Raw genomic sequence first — 15,773 nt, forward strand, 5'->3', positions numbered from 1 at the left:
TTTGGCAGTGGGGGCCCAGAGAGGAGGCAATTAACCTCGGTCATTGAACTAGCCGTAAGGAGCGCAGCTAATTTATAATCAAAAGGGGGGGTTGGCCTACAAAATGTCTTTTAATAATCTCCAAATGGTAATGCTTCATTATAGATGCTGTGCCCCCCCTCCCAACGCTACGCTCTTACACTTAAATACAATTATTTCCGCCGCATTGCGGGACATATATAATAATGATGATGATGTTGAATTGTTTGTTTGTTTGTTAGTTGTATGATGTGAACCCGTTTTGATTGTCCCCATAGCCGTAAAAGTGCAAGTTCAAAGCTACAGGAAATTAACGAGATCGATCGAGAGAGAAAAAAAGTGTAACGACCAGAAAACTTGTTCATTGACTTGACTTTATTTCAAATCACCTAATCACGCAACCCTTTCGACTATCCTTTAGCCCTGCCTTAGCTCAGGCAGTCCCTTTATGATAACATCGAGAGATTTTAAATCTTTGTTAACAGTTTCACTAAGCACTTCCATGGCTTTCTGTTGCATGGTTAAAAATGCTTTCATTTCATCCTCGGCTTCCTTGTCGATGGCATATCCGGCTGCTGCTCCATTGCCGGCAAATTGATTGCGTTGCATTCGCATTTGGGAGAGCAGTTCACTAAGACGTCCTTTGAATTGGGTGGGTGCCGATACAACTGCCTGCATGTTCTGAAGTTTAGTGCGCAATTCCTCCTCCTCGGGTGTCAAAGAAGTGCCCACCTTGCGGGTGCATTCTTGTTTGACTATAATCTATAATTAAGAAGGTGGGGGAGTTGTTTAGTATTCATTTCTATAAGGGAGAATAATTAATATCTCTTACCCTTAGTATGCGATGACTAAGCTCCGCTAATTTACGTTTGTGCTCTAAAATCTTGGCCGTAGCTGAGGCGTGTCGTTGCCTTAACTCTGTCAGTTCATTCTCCACTTTTTTCATGTAGAGGGCATGTGTGTCGGTTTCCTGTTCTTGCCATTTAACACGCCACTTTAGATCACCGAAACCAATCATGGGAACTGGGATGAATTTACTAGCATCTGGATTATCCAAATTAGCCTGACGCCACATTCTTGGATCTACACCACGCGGCGGATTCTCTAGATACTCTTTCAATTGATCCTCATCGGGAAGTACCAGAGCCAACACCTCTACAATACCAAGTTGATTGAGTTGAGGTTTGATTGTAGCTTGATTTAAATATGTCGTCAATTCGGTGGCCAGTATCCGTTTGCTATCGATTTGAGCTGAAGCAATTTGTTGTGATTTCTCCTCCACATAGATGACCATTTGGCATTTTTTATTATCAAGGTCCTTAATGCTATCAATATGGACCAACATGTTCGGTTTGCTGCCAAAGAGAGTGTGCAGAGTCTGAACGACTTGTTGCTGTTGGGTTCTGTATGGAATATAATAAATTATCCAATTAATTGAGGAAGAATGTGAAAGAAAGTAGAAACCTACCTAACAGCCGATAGTTCTCTGGCAAAGTTAAGGGCCACTAGACCCAATTTGTTATCCTTTCCAGGCATTCGACTATATCCAATTGCCTTGAATCGGCAGAGATAATTTTCTTGACTAATATTGACAGGGGAGGCGCTTTGGGAGTAGAACAACTTGCCAGTTCCCCACATTGCCTGCAGATAATTCCATTTGGCCACAATATTATCCCGCTCATCACCAAATATAGATACATTTAATATGGATTGGGCAAAGGCTTCATCTGCCGAAATTGGAGCAGGTTGCTGTTGAGGCTGTCCAAGCATGAAATTTGTACCACCGAATCCACCAAAGCCGGGTGTGACAGTTGTAGTAGCCGGCTTGCCGAAATCTGTAAAATGATAATGGAATTGTTTTGGATGAATTGGCATTTAGGCGGTTAAGTGGAACTTACTGGACCCAAAAACACTGCTACCGAAACCGGTTGACTGATTATTAGTAGCCGCTGCTGCTCCAAAGCCTCCAAATGCCGAGGCGGCAGTTGTTGTTGTCGTAGCACCAAATCCTCCAAAGGCTGTTGGAGCTGAACTTGCAGCTGTGGCTTGCTGGCCGAATCCACTGAATGCTGGTGGTGCTGCTGTGCCAAATAAACTTGGCTGACTTGTTGCCGGAGTGGTACCGAAACCACCAAATGCCCCACCACCGCCAATAGTTCCCAGCGGTGCGGTGGATGTCGCTACGTTTGTAGGGGCATTGCCAAAGCCAACGAAAGCTGATCCGGTCCCAAAAGCAGGAGCCGCTGCTGTGGCAGCTGGTGTACCAAAGACGGGAGCAGCTGCAGCTGTAGACCCAAAGGCGGGGGCAGCACCTGCTGGAGCGCCAAATGCCGGTGCAGCTACTGCTGGAGTTCCAAAGGCGGGCGCTGGCTGGGCCTGACCAAACATGCCGCCAGCTATTTGGGGAAGCGATAAGAAAATAAATTAAAAATTTAGGTCGCTTCAAATAAATGTTTGGCATCCGCTCTGTTCCCTTATCTCCCATCTTAGTTCTCTTTGGTCAACCATAGACAGCGGATCAAACGTCGGCAATGGCTTTAATTTTACTGATTTTATTTATTCTGGTATTGTCTGCAGTGGCTTATTTGATTTTCATCATCCATCAAAAGGGGTAAGTGGCCATGAACATCACACCATACTCCTAGTCCTAATCCATATTCGCAAAGCCTCAATCCAAAGGAAATACGAATCGACAGCATTAACGATGTCCAGAAGCTGCTTACACCTCTGCCAAGTGGCACAACAACGCCGCTCAAATACCTGGAAAAGATTGCCTAATCCTATTTGGGATACTAAATAAAAACTTACGTTTAACAGGCGTGCTCGTGGCTCCAAGTTGTGTGTTGTTACCAAAGAATGACATGATTTCGTCTGTTTATATCTATAAAAGGACTACCACGGATGTCCACTGTGCTAAATATAATGCTCTCTTTTTAAGATTAACGTTGTGGCATTCAAAATTTGATTTAATTCTAATAAAAACGAAAAATTTTGGCGCTTTCTTTTAGCAAATGTTTTCTTCTAATAGAGATGGGTAGTATGTGTAGTTTAATGCCAGGGCTGCAGAAGTCTGATATCGGGAAAATAAATACATAAATAATAATTAAAAACTTAAGGCTCGGAATCAGAATTTAAGTTTTTTTTTTAAATTATCCATATATGTATAGTTAAATTAGAACAAACTGACTGACATTTTAATATTAGCCGGGTCATAAATTTGTGATCCGATGGTGCCATCTCTCATGACACAGCCAAACAATCGACCCGGTTTCATCACTAACTCACGACTTGTACCCCCCGCACACACGTTTGGAAAAAAAAAAACACCAAAAATGAGTAAATACACCGCGAAGTACTTGGAGGATAAGTTAAAAGAGCAGCTTCAAGCTCAACACGTTCAAGTAACCGACGAATCCGATGGTTGTGGAGGAAAATTTAGCGTTGTAATTGTATCAGAGGCATTTAAAAACAAGACTCTATTGCAAAAACATCGACTTGTGAATAGCACTCTGGCCGAGGAACTTAAAGAAATACACGCGTTCTCCCAAAAATCGTACACCCCTGAAGAGTGGGAGAAAGTGCAACAACAACAACAATAACAACCGTAGATGGGAACCTGTTGCTGAAACTTGAAAAACCAAAAAAAAAAAAATAAAATACAGTCGAACAAAGAAAGTGAAAGGCAACGCAACGCCACGGTGAGGAAGGGAAGCGAAGCAGGAAACGGAATTTGGAGTTTACGCCAATTACATAAAAAACAATAAAAATTAAGAAAAAAAAACCATACATACATACATATGCAATTGACATTTTAGTACTCGACACTCGAAACAATTTGTACGCTTTGAAAAGAAACAAACGACGATCGCATCTAATTTGAATTCCAAATTTTGAGAGATAAGAGGCGACAACGACAAAGTTTTAGTTTTTCTTCAAACAATACACACAAAATGCTTCAGTTCCAGGTCCATTCTCCGGGCAAGGTTATACTCCATGGTGAGCATGCAGTTGTCTATCAGCGTCCCGCTCTGGCCGCTGTTGTTGGATTGGGAACAAAACTTCAATTTCGACAGCAATCGGACAGCCAGGTAGCCAGTTTTCAATTGGAGGCACTGAATTGTACTTTGGAGATTCAGTTAAGTGACTTCAATACATTCCTTGCCAATTTTCGTAGCCAAAATCCGAAAGGAAGCACCGCCAAGCTATTGGAGGAGGTTCGCGGAGAGATAGACAAACAGCTTGAGCGGAGTAACAATGGCGTTCCCGCACTGAAGGCAACGACACAGAGGGCTTTTATTTCGATATACTATTTATTAGCCGGAGCAGTGCTTTCCGCTCCCGGAGAGGATGAATTGACTCTCAAAACTGGGTTCCAAGTTCATGTAGAGAGTGAACTGAATGTGGGCGCCGGCTTGGGTAGTTCTGCGTCGTATGGGGCTGCACTGGCGACAGCATTTCTCATCTTGACGGGCCACTTTGATAGTGAGAGTTATCTGGAACAGGAAAATCTGGCTTTGATTTCCCACTGGGCATACGAATCGGAGCGGGTTAATCATGGCACACCCTCAGGAGTGGATAATACAGTCTGCACTTATGGCGGCATTGTGCGCTTCGTTAAGGGTCAGGGTTTTGAATCATTGAGCATACATAAGCCCCTAAATATCCTTTTGGTGGATAGTCGCGTGAGTCGCAGCACTGCTGATATTGTGGCCAAAGTCCGTCATCTTCGCGATGCATTCCCTCAACTAATTGACGCCATTTGGCAAGCATGCGAGGAGTTGGTGAAAGCTGCCATTCCTCTTTACGAGAGTTTTGGCAACGAACAGGACGACAGTTCGAAATTTGAGCAACTTGAGCGTCTCTTTCAAATGAACAATGATTTACTCAAGGCTATTGGAGTGTCACATCCCAAGCTGGAACAAATCTTCACCATTGCCTTCAAGCGGGGATTCTTCTCAAAGTTGACAGGAGCTGGAGCTGGTGGTTACGCTATTGTATTGTTGCCTGAAAATTATCAGGGTAATGAGGTCTACTGGAAACTTAAAGAGGAACTGGAGGCAGCGGGCTTTGGTATCCATGTGACAACAGCTGGTGGCGAGGGTCTAAGGGTTAGTTCTCTTAAGAATTAAAGTATCTAATGTTTGGTATTTTTTTTTTTGTGTTTGCATTTGTACTTAAAATGTATTTTATTCCCTATTGGTTGACGTTATGAAAGTAAACTAAAAATAAAACTTTTTGTATTGAATTTCTTGGCCTATTTATCGTTGACTTCTGTCCCGCGACTTGTAGACAATGCCGCGATTCTTCATATCCCTAAGCGTGGATTGAGGCAGAGTACCCGAGACAGATATAGCATAAATTCCCCTAGTGAAGCGTGCTGAAAAAAGAAAAAATGGTTGTGATCAATGATCAGTTCAATATTCTTCGGGGCTTACTTAATCTCTGCCACTTGGCAACCCAGGAATCGCTGGGCGTTGTTAAGGCTATTATGCCGTCAAAATTGTTGCTGGTATGATCATACACATTGTCCTTGTTGTTTTTCATCCTTAAGAATTCCTCGCAATTCTCACAGCCATCCGTTTCAAATTGATCAAAACTCTAAGAGGGAGAGAGGAGAAAACAACAAGTGAGAGGAAACCTTTTTTTTGCCGCTGAAACATGGGTGACCAAATCTGAAGTAAACCTACCTTTATCAAAGAGCAAACTAGACAGGCACGCAGGCCCCTTAGATCCTTTGGTATAGCATCAAAGGACATTTTTAAAATGTTTTTTTAAGCCTATAAATTGTTTTTTAAAAATTCTCCGACGCCGTGGCTGCAGTAAAATAATAGAGATGTGTAGGCTGCCGATGAAAGTAATCGAGTCACAGTCACAGTCGCAGTGTTATGGCCTGAGCACTGTGGCAATAAGTTATCGATTATTGGCGATAAGTTATCGAGTGCAAATGTTTTAAAATAAAACGGTTGAATATACTTTTTAGGGATCGAGTTAGGCCACTGTCTTTAGGGATAGATGTTAGGTAAATAGAACTGATACTTAGATATTTTGCTTTAAGTACCGTCAAGGATCCTAGCCATAAGACACAATGTAATCTTCTCCTTATAAATAGCGAGCTTGCGGCCCCAATAAATCACTGCAAGTCAAACCTTCGCTTAATACATTTTTATTTTGCTTTAAATACCTTAGAAAGTGTTAAGTATTTAACTAAATGTTCAGATAACTATACCCGTCCGTTGCAAAAATGCATTTCTTTTTATGCATATATCAATATATGTACATCAAGATTCTAAAAATTGCAAAAGGAAGAGAAAGACAATAAAAAATCCTTTTTGTTGTCAGGGAAGCTGACGTCATATCGAAAACATTTGTGCATAATTCTGTATTTCGTTTTGCAACAAATTACCAAAATATGTACAAAAATCGATTGTTTTGGTCCGGTTCCATATAGAACCGGAACTGACAAATAATGATACATAGAGATATTTTGATAGCCGCAAGTCATTTAAAATTGGGTTTAATCCAGTATTTGCTCTTAATTACAATTATTATTAAAAGAAACTTAGTCTAAAAAATCCAATCTAATTCTAATTGTTCGATTACTTAATTTATATTATATATACCCATTGATCACAAACTTCTCATTTTTGGGTTTTGGTTTAACTCTCTTTCGCTTGCCATAATAATCCTCACACACTTCAAAATGAAGCACTAGAGCTCCTAAAAAACGCATAGGATTAAGGTCTGTGAAATTAAAGGAAATTTTGTATTCCTGCATTGGAATATGTGGCAACGTCAAATCATCCAAATAGAAATTTCGAGCATATAAATGACCCTAAGTCAAAGGAAAAATAAAAATTGTTAAAATTCATTTAGATTAGTTTAAACATAATGTTACCATATAAGGGCAGCTGTGATTTACATTTGTTAGACTCAAGAAATGTAATAGGGAATATCTTTCCAAAAAATTTAAGGGTTTTCCACTGCCAAGGAGTCGACAAACATTATATTCGAGATGTAATCCAAATGGTTTATAAAGATGCATAAAATCCCTATAAAACAGGTCGATACGCATCTAAATTTTGTACAGAGCAGCAATATTATTCTAAAATCATATTGTCGTTACTATTTAGAGACTTACGCTCACATTTTCAAGGCTTCCAATAATATCACAATCCATATTCAATACAGATCGCGTCCAGTTTAAGGGTTTTAAAGTACACGTTACATTTTCAATGTGTCTCTCATTTGCGGTACACTCAATTTTTTTGATTTTTATATACACATCATTGGTAAAAACCTATGAAAAATTCGTAAAGATCCAGTATTCACTGGCTTTTTTTAATTAACCGTAAAGCACAACACTTACGAGTGTAATACAGCATAAAATTACGAACGTTGTGCCAGCCTTCCAATATGACATGTTTCAAGGAATTAAATATGACATTTTCTCGTCTATCTGAATTTCTCTATATATAATATGTATATCAAAATAATGACTGTTTAATTACCAACTACATTTAAAAGCAAAATAAACATAAAAGGAGACAAAATAATCAAAATCGCACAATTCGTTACGCGCGAATGCGTCCATCGACGATTTTAGATCGAAAAAAAAACAAAATTTGTTTTAAATTTATATTTTGTATATTTCATGGAAATTATTTTAGTAAATGTAACGATGATAGGAGGCTGGCCATTCTACCAAAGCCGAAAATGGTGGGAATGAGTCTGCAAACTCAATGGCCTGCTTGTCCCCCTCATTGCCAATAAAGTGTCCTGAAATTCCTAACTGGAGGAGTGGGACATCAAAGTCACCATCTGGTTTCTCCAGTTCTAGGAAGAAATTTAACGGAGCATCGTTTGAGCCGTATGAGGAGTAAATGTGATAAGGAGCAGGATATGTGGTAGGATCGTCAAGCATTGTCCGGATAAACGACCAATTTCCAATTGCCACATCCTCATAGGGTTGAACAAACACACTTATATGATCCGGACCAGTTAGATTGAATTCCAAACGGACTGTCGTATTGTCGGACAAAACAGTCTTACTCAGGAGCTCCAGGCTTGGTATGGATGGTGGAATGATTGGTTCTTCGCGGGGCAACCACATAGCTTGCAATCGTCTACTATACCATCGGTCGTCGTATAGCGGAACACCACAAAACATGTATTTATCACAATCGTCTTCCAGGCTAACAATTCCAGTGAGATTGACATAGTCCTCAAAAGGAACCTGCTTACGACGATCTTGGAAATTGAAAAGATAGCCGGACTCATCTTTGCTCACAGTGCCGTCATATTCGTAGAAAGTACGGCGCACTTGCTGAAAGTATAAAAAGTATAAAAAATAAAAACATTTCCATGTTGAAAAGTAAAAACTTTGATCTTACCAGATAGGGCACACGTTGCACGTTGGTCTTAGCACGATAGGGGAAACCGACTTGAGTGGAAGTAGCCGCGTAAATCGTCACACCACTAATTGCCAATAGAACCAAGAACACCAGGCTGGGACGACGGTAAATGTTCACAAGGAGAATCTATTATGGAATTCAAATTACTTCTGCTTCCAATTACGGCATCAATTGTTAAACTTACCAGGAAACCCAAACTTAGCAAGGATCCCAAGGAAGCCAGTACAGAAACATAAAGATCTGGATTAGTCGAGGCGCCATAGCGACCCATCATTGGAGTTAGTGCAGCAATGAATGTGTAGAAAAGGTAGCTGTTGTACAAGAAGGGGAAGACTTGGGCGATCTTAAGCAGTGCAGTCCAGGCGTAGCCGCGATCTTGCAAGGTAAGCAGTAGATTCAATGCCAAAGGAATGACATAGAAGATCAGAGTCCAGGTGAAAACATAAGTTGTACGCAGTCCATAGTAATTGAGAGCAATGGCCAGAACGGCTAGTACAACAGCATAGCCATGCAAAGCCAATTGAATTTGAGACGGATAGGGAATTTTGGGCTAAAATGAAAAAAAATGTCACAGACTCGAAATACATTGTTAAATTTGGAATGACTCACATTACGTTGGAGTTTGAAGTAAATGTAGGCGGGCAAACTCAATCCAAGAAGACTGGGGCAGACATATAGACCAATCAGTAGGATGGGGTGGCTGAAGTACGAAAGGGATAGGCCATATTTGTCCATGACATAGGCCACCACAATGGGCAGAGCCACTCCGAGGACAAATCCTATGACTTGAATAACCAGCACGACGATACCCCACAGCAAGGCAGACTCCAGGGTGATGTTTGATTTGACAGCAATGCGCCACAGAGAAAGGAAGACAAGAAGGATAGTAGCTGCAGCTACGGCATAATTGAAATAGACAGCGTTGGTAGCCGAGTAGGACACGAAAAACAGTCCGAGGACATCAAAGAAAATAGCATGTCCAGTTTCATAGGCCTGGCATAAGAATATCATTAGAATTGCTTAAGATTTTCTTGGATATATGTATATATAGAAACTCTCACCTCAGGATTAAACAGTTCTGTGGCATTAGAAAGAGCACGAACTAGGCTGAGCAGATTGTCACCAGTGTTTTGCAGAGCTCCTAGAGGAATCACATCAATGCGATCGTTTAGGGTATGGTAAACATAACCATTGATAACTTGGGCAATATCGAAACCTAGAAGAACAATTGTGTTGGTTCTTATCTAAATTATAACTAAGCTGTAATAAATTTACCAACTAGAGAGCCATAAGCGTTAAAGATTTGAAAGTCGGTATCAGAGGGTAGCAAACCAGTTTGGAAAAGTTCTTCTGCCATAGTAGTGGCAAATGGATATTTAGCATTTTTTTTATAATACTAGAAAAGAACGGTAAGAATATGGTAAACGGATATTGATAGTTTGTAGATTTTACTTACATCAACTAACCAGGGACTGTCAGGACCTGTCTGGAAGAGAATTTCGCGACCACCACTACCAGCTGCATCCAAATTAATGACGGCTCTGCAAATGTATATAATTATACCAATATATTTTCAATGAATTGGTTGAAAAACTTACTTGCAGAACGGTGCCCATTTGTGTTGGGTAATAAATCCATGGGAACCCTGCAATGGGTTCTCCTCAGCTCCGTTCAGCAGGAAAACGATGGGATGAGTGAATGTCTGTCTTGTCGAACCAATAACTCTTAGGACTTCTAGAATCGATACAATCATATGGCCAGCATCTCCTACGGAAGGACTCGTTGGCTGGGAATCAAAATGACTGTTGACTAGGAGATAGGTTTCGCTTGTCGAGTTCTTGGGACTCAGTTTAACAACAATATTCTGAATACTCTGATACCGATTCACAATTGTCATGTAAATATATTCCCCTGTCGGTTTCTGTACTTCAATTTCCAAATCGAAGAAGTCATCCAAAATTTCCTCTTTGATTATGGCCAACTGGTTTAACAGGTACTGCACGGTATCCACCTCGTTTCCTTGACTACCAACCACTTTTGTACCAATACTGGCAAAGCCAGAAAGGGTATTGTAGGCTCGTTCAGCAATAAAGACACCCTTGTTTGAGTCATTGATGGTCAAAGGAGTGGGCAGGCGGTAGAATAGTGGTACCACAATAGAAAAGAAAAGTAGGCCCCAGAACAGCAGGGAGCCTGTGCCGAAATACCAAGGCAGTTGCGACTTAACTACTTTCTTAGCCACTTTCTTTGGAATCGAAGTAGAGGAGCCTTCCTCAATACTTTCTTCGTTAATCTGTTGAGATTTTAGTTTTAATAATTTAAATCGACTACCGATCTACTGATCCTTACAAGTTTGTCCTTGTCGCCCATTGTAATCGACCCTTACACGATCTTTCCTCTGGTAGAACTACTCGGCCCTCATAGAAATTCAGTTCCTTTTATACAAAATTTGACTATAATTTGGTAGTTATCAGACGTATTGTCTGATAATTTATATTAGACCTACATACATATATAATTATGATTATAATCAGTTAGAGTTTATTTATGACATCTACGTCTAAAGTACTTGAGAAAATGTTTCTTAAATGTGCGCTACAATGCGATTAGTATCAATTATAGTAAATATGTATGTATTGGGCTATCTAACGAGGGAAGTCTGAACCTAATGGCTCTTCGGTAGAAGAGACGAATTTGAAATCAACTACTTATTTACAATTACTTATACAATGTCTTAGATCAACCCCCGTCGTTTATAGATTTACGATTGATTTATCATAGCCCGTGGTACTTTTCTTTAATTGCCCTCTTAAAAAGGGGTACATTTATTTTGTTAAAGACAAAGGCAAGGCTAATGCAATTTAAGTTTAAAACTCAGATTTGCTCTAAATTTATAATAAAGATTCCATGGAAGGATCCTTTATTCACCCACAGTGTTGCCCATAGGCATTTGTGTGTGGTTCTCCCAGGCTACCTATGACCTTAAAATTCATTTGGTTTTACATTCATTAATATAGCACCCAATATTTTTTCAGTTTCCCTATCTTGATTGGGTCATGAAAGGGATATGTTGCACAATATTTAGAATATTTTTTCAGGACCTTTTCGAAGACTTTCTTTTTGCGGATATGAAAAGATGAAAAAAGTCAAAAATTATTCAAAATATTGACATTTAAATCATGGAAGTACTATTATTCGTTCTAAAATCTTTAAGATTGGTCTGCTTGATTTTAAAATTTGGCAACTATATTGTTATTGTTAGAGTATACCAACTTTGAAATGGCTAGTTTTATGAATTTTAAGTAAATTATCTTTATTGTGGCGCTATTAAAATTTGACTAAACTTGTTGCTAGCTGATGTCTGTCAGCTTATCAATATCGAATGATTTGTTTAAAACGTAGTAGATGATTAATTTTTTGATAAGGTAGTAAAATAGTAGTCAAGGGAGCATCTCTGACCCAGCAAGGTACTTATATGCTTATTTTCTTTAGAACTATCCAACTCTGAGTCAATTTAGCTTGAACTTCGTGTTAAAAGTGAGCTCATAAACACCATTTTAGTCCTTCAGTATATCCTTCAACTTCCTCCAACTATTTGGGTAAATGATGTACCGATTGTCGGAATATGTACAAGTTGAAAACATCAGAATGTTGAGCATTGTTTGTTAATGCTTTTTAATAACATTTATCTATTTTAAAGTTGAGATCGCTGCCATTATACAGTAACGATGGTTAGCTTACAGTATTCATAAGTGGCGCTACATGAGTAAGTAAGATGGCATTGCATTTTTAGGAACTTTTAAGTTGCACCTTCTGTTTAAAAAATAATATCCCCCAAAGAAATAGTTAAAATTCTATAGTCGAGTATATAAGTTGTGTATTGAAAAATATTTATTTCATAGAAAATGTTTTAGTAAATGTAACGATGATAGGAGGCTGGCCATTCTACCAAAGCCGAGAACGGTGGGAATGAGTCTGCAAACTCAATAGCCTGCTTGTCGCCCTCATTGCCAATGAAGTGTCCTGAAATTCCTACTTGAAGAAGTGGGACATCAAAGTCACCATCTGGTTTCTCCAGTTGTAGGAAGAAATTTAATGGACCATCATTTATACCATATGAGTGATAGACATGATACGGAGTAGGATATGTGGTAGAATTTTCCAGCATTGTGTGGGCAAACGTCCAATTGCTTATTGTCACATCCTCATAGGGTTGAAGGAAGATACTCATATGATCGGGGCCTGTTAGATTGAATTCCAGGTACAACGACGTACTGTCTGCCAACACAGTCTTATTCAGAAGCTCGAGAGTTGGAATTGATGGTGGGTTGATTGGATCTTCACGGGGCAGCCACATGGCTTCTGCTTTTGCCTTAACCCAGCGGCTATCGAACAGGGGAACACCACAGAACATGTATTTATCACAATCGTCTTCCAGGCTAACGATTCCAGTGAGATTGACATAGTCCTCAAAAGGAACCTGCTTACGACGATCTTGGAAATTGAAAAGATAGCCGGACTCATCTTTGCTAACAGTGCCGTCATATTCGTAGAAAGTACGGCGCACTTGCTGAAAGTATAAAAAGTATAAAAAATAAAAACATTTCCATGTTGAAAAGTAAAAACTTTGATCTTACCAGATAGGGCACACGTTGCACGTTGGTCTTAGCACGATAGGGGAAACCGACTTGAGTGGAAGTAGCCGCGTAAATCGTCACACCACTGATTGCCAATAGAACCAAGAACACTAGGCTGGGACGACGGTAAATGTTGACAAGGAGAATCTATCACGGAATCTAAATTAGTTATGCTTCCAACAACGGCAATCGATAGTTAAACTTACAAGGAAACCCAAACTAAGGAGAGCTCCCAAGGCAGTCAGTGCCGAAACGATTAGATCTGGGTTTGTCGAGGCGCCATAGCGACCCATCATTGGAGTCAGTGCAGTAATGAATGTGTAGAACAGGTAGCTGTTGTACAAGAAGGGGAAGACTTGGGCGATCTTAAGCAGTGCAGTCCAGGCGTAGCCGCGATCTTGCAAGGTAAGCAGTAGATTCAATGCCAAAGGAATGACGTAGAAGATCAGAGTCCAGGTGAAAACATAAGTTGTACGCAGTCCATAGTAATTGAGAGCAATGGCCAGAACGGCTAGTACAACAGCATAGCCATGCAAAGCCAATTGAATTTGAGACGGATAGGAAATTTTGGGCTAAAATGAAAAAAAAATGGTCAAAGACTCGAAATACATTGTAAAATTCAGAATTACTCACATTGCGCTGCAGTTTGAAGTAAATGTAGGAGGGCAAACTCAATCCAAGAAGACTGGGGCAGACATATAGACCAATCAGTAGGATGGGGTGGCTGAAGTACGAAAGGGATAGGCCATATTTGTCCATGACATAGGCCACCACAATAGGCAGAGCCACTCCGAGGACAAATCCTATGACTTGAATAACCAGCACCACGATACCCCACAGCAAGGCAGTCTCCAGGGTGATGTTTGATTTGACAGCAATGCGCCACAGAGAAAGGAAGACAAGAAGAATAGTAGCTCCGGCTACGGCATAATTGAAATAGACAGCGTTGGTAGCCGAGTAGGTCACAAGGTACAATCCGAGAACATCGAAGAAAATAGCATGTCCGGTTTCATAGGCCTGACATGAGAATATCATTAGTATTGGTTGAGATTCTCCTTGATTTATGAGAATTTCCTACCTCAGGATCAAACAGTTCTGTGGCATTAGAAAGGGCACGGACTAGGCCGAGCAGATTGTCTCCGGTGTTTTGCAGAGCTCCGATGGGAATGACATCCAGACGATCGTTTAGGGTATGGTAAACGTAACCATTGATAACCTGGGCAATATCGAAACCTAAAATTATGATCAGTTGCTTTAGTTCATATCCGAATCTCAAACAAAATATAATAAATTTACCAGACAGTCCCCCGTAAGTATTGAAGATGCCAAAGTCGGTATCCGAGGGTAACAAACCAGTCTGGAAAAGTTCCTCAGCCATGGATGTACCAAATGGATGTTTTGCATTTTTTTTGTAGTACTAAAAAAGATAGAATAAAAATAAGATAAAAGGCATTGATAGTTGCTAGAATTTACTCACTTCAGTCAGCCAAGAACTGTCAGGACCACTTTGGAAAAGAATTTCGCGACCACCACTACCAGCTGCATCCAGATTGATGACGGCTCTAAAAACATTTAGAAATATAACAGCATTCTCCAGTGGATTGGTTGAAAAACTTACTTGCAGAACGGTGCCCATTTGTGTTGGGTAATAAATCCATGCGAACCCTGCAATGGGTTCTCCTCAGCTCCGTTAAGCAGGAAAACGATGGGATGAGTGAATGTCTGTCTTGACGAACCAATAACTCTTAGGACTTCCAGAACGGAGACGATCATATGACCAGCATCTCCCACCGAAGGACTTGTGGGCTTGGAATCAAAATGGCTGTTGACCAAGAGATAGGTTTCACTAGTCGAGTTCTTGGGACTTAGTTTGACAACAATGTTCTGGATGTTATGATAATGATTGGTCATAAGGCTCCAAATGTAGCTTCCCGTCGGTCTTTGTATATCGATTTCCAAATCAAAGAGGTCATCCAAAATTTCCTCTTTGATTATGGCCAACTGGTTTAACAGGTACTGCACGGTATCCACCTCGTTTCCTTGACTACCAACCACTTTTGTACCAATACTGGCCAAGCCAGAAAGGGTATTGTAGGCTCGTTCAGCAATAAAGACACCTTTGTTCGAGTCATTGATGGTCAAAGGAGTGGGCAGGCGGTAGAATAGTGGTATCACAATAGAAAAGAACAGTAGGCCCCAAAACAGCAGGGAGCCTGTGCCGAAATACCAAGGGAGTTGCGACTTAACCACTACCTTAGCCACTTTCTTGGTAATCGAGGTCGTCGAGCCTTCCTCGATGCTTTCATCGTTAATCTGTTGAGAATTTAGTTTTAATAATTTAAATCGACTACCGATCTACTGATCCTTACAAGTTTGTCCTTGTCGCCCATTGTAATCGACCCTTACACGATCTTTCCTCTGGTAGAACTACTTGGCCCTCATAGAAATTCAGTTCCTTTTATACAAAATTTGGCCATAATTCACTACTTATCAGGGAATACACATTTGAATTATAATCAGTTAGGGTCTCATTTATGATTCCTGATTCCAGAGTACTTAAGAGCATAATCGCTAAAGTGAGTGCAATAATCAAACAATTAGAGCCAAAATTTGGCTATCACCTTCCAAAACGAGGGTAGACTGAAAACGAATCGGCATTATCAGCAATAATTTTACTCGATCTCAGTTCGAACTACTTAAACGATAT

At 40.2% G+C, this 15,773-nt stretch overlaps 7 protein-coding genes across 7 annotated transcripts; 3 read left to right on the top strand and 4 right to left on the bottom strand.

Annotated features, from left to right (window-relative positions):
* Positions 1 to 375: 375 nt before the first annotated feature.
* Positions 376 to 3,115, bottom strand: LOC6638380 (probable nucleoporin Nup54). The gene is made up of 5 exons (XM_002061270.4): positions 2,827 to 3,115; positions 1,917 to 2,414; positions 1,487 to 1,853; positions 851 to 1,421; positions 376 to 780 (listed from the first exon to the last, which is right to left on the bottom strand). The coding sequence occupies exons 1-5, from the start codon at positions 2,879 to 2,881 to the stop codon at positions 436 to 438; spliced, it is 1,836 nt and encodes a 611-aa protein (XP_002061306.1). The 5' UTR covers positions 2,882 to 3,115; the 3' UTR covers positions 376 to 435.
* Positions 2,484 to 2,842, top strand: LOC26528848. The gene is made up of 2 exons (XM_015179270.3): positions 2,484 to 2,629; positions 2,685 to 2,842. The coding sequence occupies exons 1-2, from the start codon at positions 2,550 to 2,552 to the stop codon at positions 2,794 to 2,796; spliced, it is 192 nt and encodes a 63-aa protein (XP_015034756.1). The 5' UTR covers positions 2,484 to 2,549; the 3' UTR covers positions 2,797 to 2,842.
* A 235-nt stretch (positions 3,116 to 3,350) lies between the features above and the next one.
* On the top strand, positions 3,351 to 3,804 carry LOC6638379 (bolA-like protein 2). Its single transcript, XM_002061269.4, has one exon. It carries the CDS (start codon positions 3,351 to 3,353, stop codon positions 3,615 to 3,617), a length of 267 nt encoding a protein of 88 aa, XP_002061305.3. The 3' UTR covers positions 3,618 to 3,804.
* Positions 3,805 to 3,968: 164 nt separating this feature from the next.
* LOC6638378 (mevalonate kinase) lies at positions 3,969 to 5,263 on the top strand. The gene has a single exon (XM_002061268.3). The coding sequence runs from the start codon at positions 3,969 to 3,971 to the stop codon at positions 5,145 to 5,147; it is 1,179 nt and encodes a 392-aa protein (XP_002061304.1). The 3' UTR covers positions 5,148 to 5,263.
* LOC6638377 (transcription elongation factor SPT4) lies at positions 5,186 to 5,871 on the bottom strand. The gene is made up of 3 exons (XM_002061267.4): positions 5,706 to 5,871; positions 5,454 to 5,616; positions 5,186 to 5,395 (listed from the first exon to the last, which is right to left on the bottom strand). Exons 1-3 carry the CDS (start codon positions 5,772 to 5,774, stop codon positions 5,277 to 5,279), a joined length of 351 nt encoding a protein of 116 aa, XP_002061303.1. The 5' UTR covers positions 5,775 to 5,871; the 3' UTR covers positions 5,186 to 5,276.
* A 1,806-nt stretch (positions 5,872 to 7,677) lies between these two features.
* LOC6638366 (endoplasmic reticulum metallopeptidase 1) lies at positions 7,678 to 10,912 on the bottom strand. Its single transcript, XM_002061265.3, has 9 exons — positions 10,779 to 10,912; positions 10,028 to 10,722; positions 9,886 to 9,970; positions 9,705 to 9,825; positions 9,491 to 9,645; positions 9,039 to 9,422; positions 8,614 to 8,979; positions 8,409 to 8,555; positions 7,678 to 8,341 (listed from the first exon to the last, which is right to left on the bottom strand). Exons 1-9 carry the CDS (start codon positions 10,797 to 10,799, stop codon positions 7,682 to 7,684), a joined length of 2,634 nt encoding a protein of 877 aa, XP_002061301.1. The 5' UTR covers positions 10,800 to 10,912; the 3' UTR covers positions 7,678 to 7,681.
* A 1,427-nt stretch (positions 10,913 to 12,339) lies between these two features.
* Positions 12,340 to 15,456, bottom strand: LOC6638365 (endoplasmic reticulum metallopeptidase 1). The gene is made up of 9 exons (XM_002061264.1): positions 15,436 to 15,456; positions 14,685 to 15,379; positions 14,544 to 14,628; positions 14,363 to 14,483; positions 14,145 to 14,299; positions 13,700 to 14,083; positions 13,273 to 13,638; positions 13,067 to 13,213; positions 12,340 to 12,999 (listed from the first exon to the last, which is right to left on the bottom strand). Exons 1-9 carry the CDS (start codon positions 15,454 to 15,456, stop codon positions 12,340 to 12,342), a joined length of 2,634 nt encoding a protein of 877 aa, XP_002061300.1.
* Between the last annotated feature and the right edge of the window lie 317 nt (positions 15,457 to 15,773).

This window comes from Drosophila willistoni, assembly GCF_018902025.1.
Source record: "Drosophila willistoni isolate 14030-0811.24 chromosome 2L unlocalized genomic scaffold, UCI_dwil_1.1 Seg139, whole genome shotgun sequence".
Classification (NCBI taxonomy): domain Eukaryota; kingdom Metazoa; phylum Arthropoda; class Insecta; order Diptera; family Drosophilidae; genus Drosophila; species Drosophila willistoni.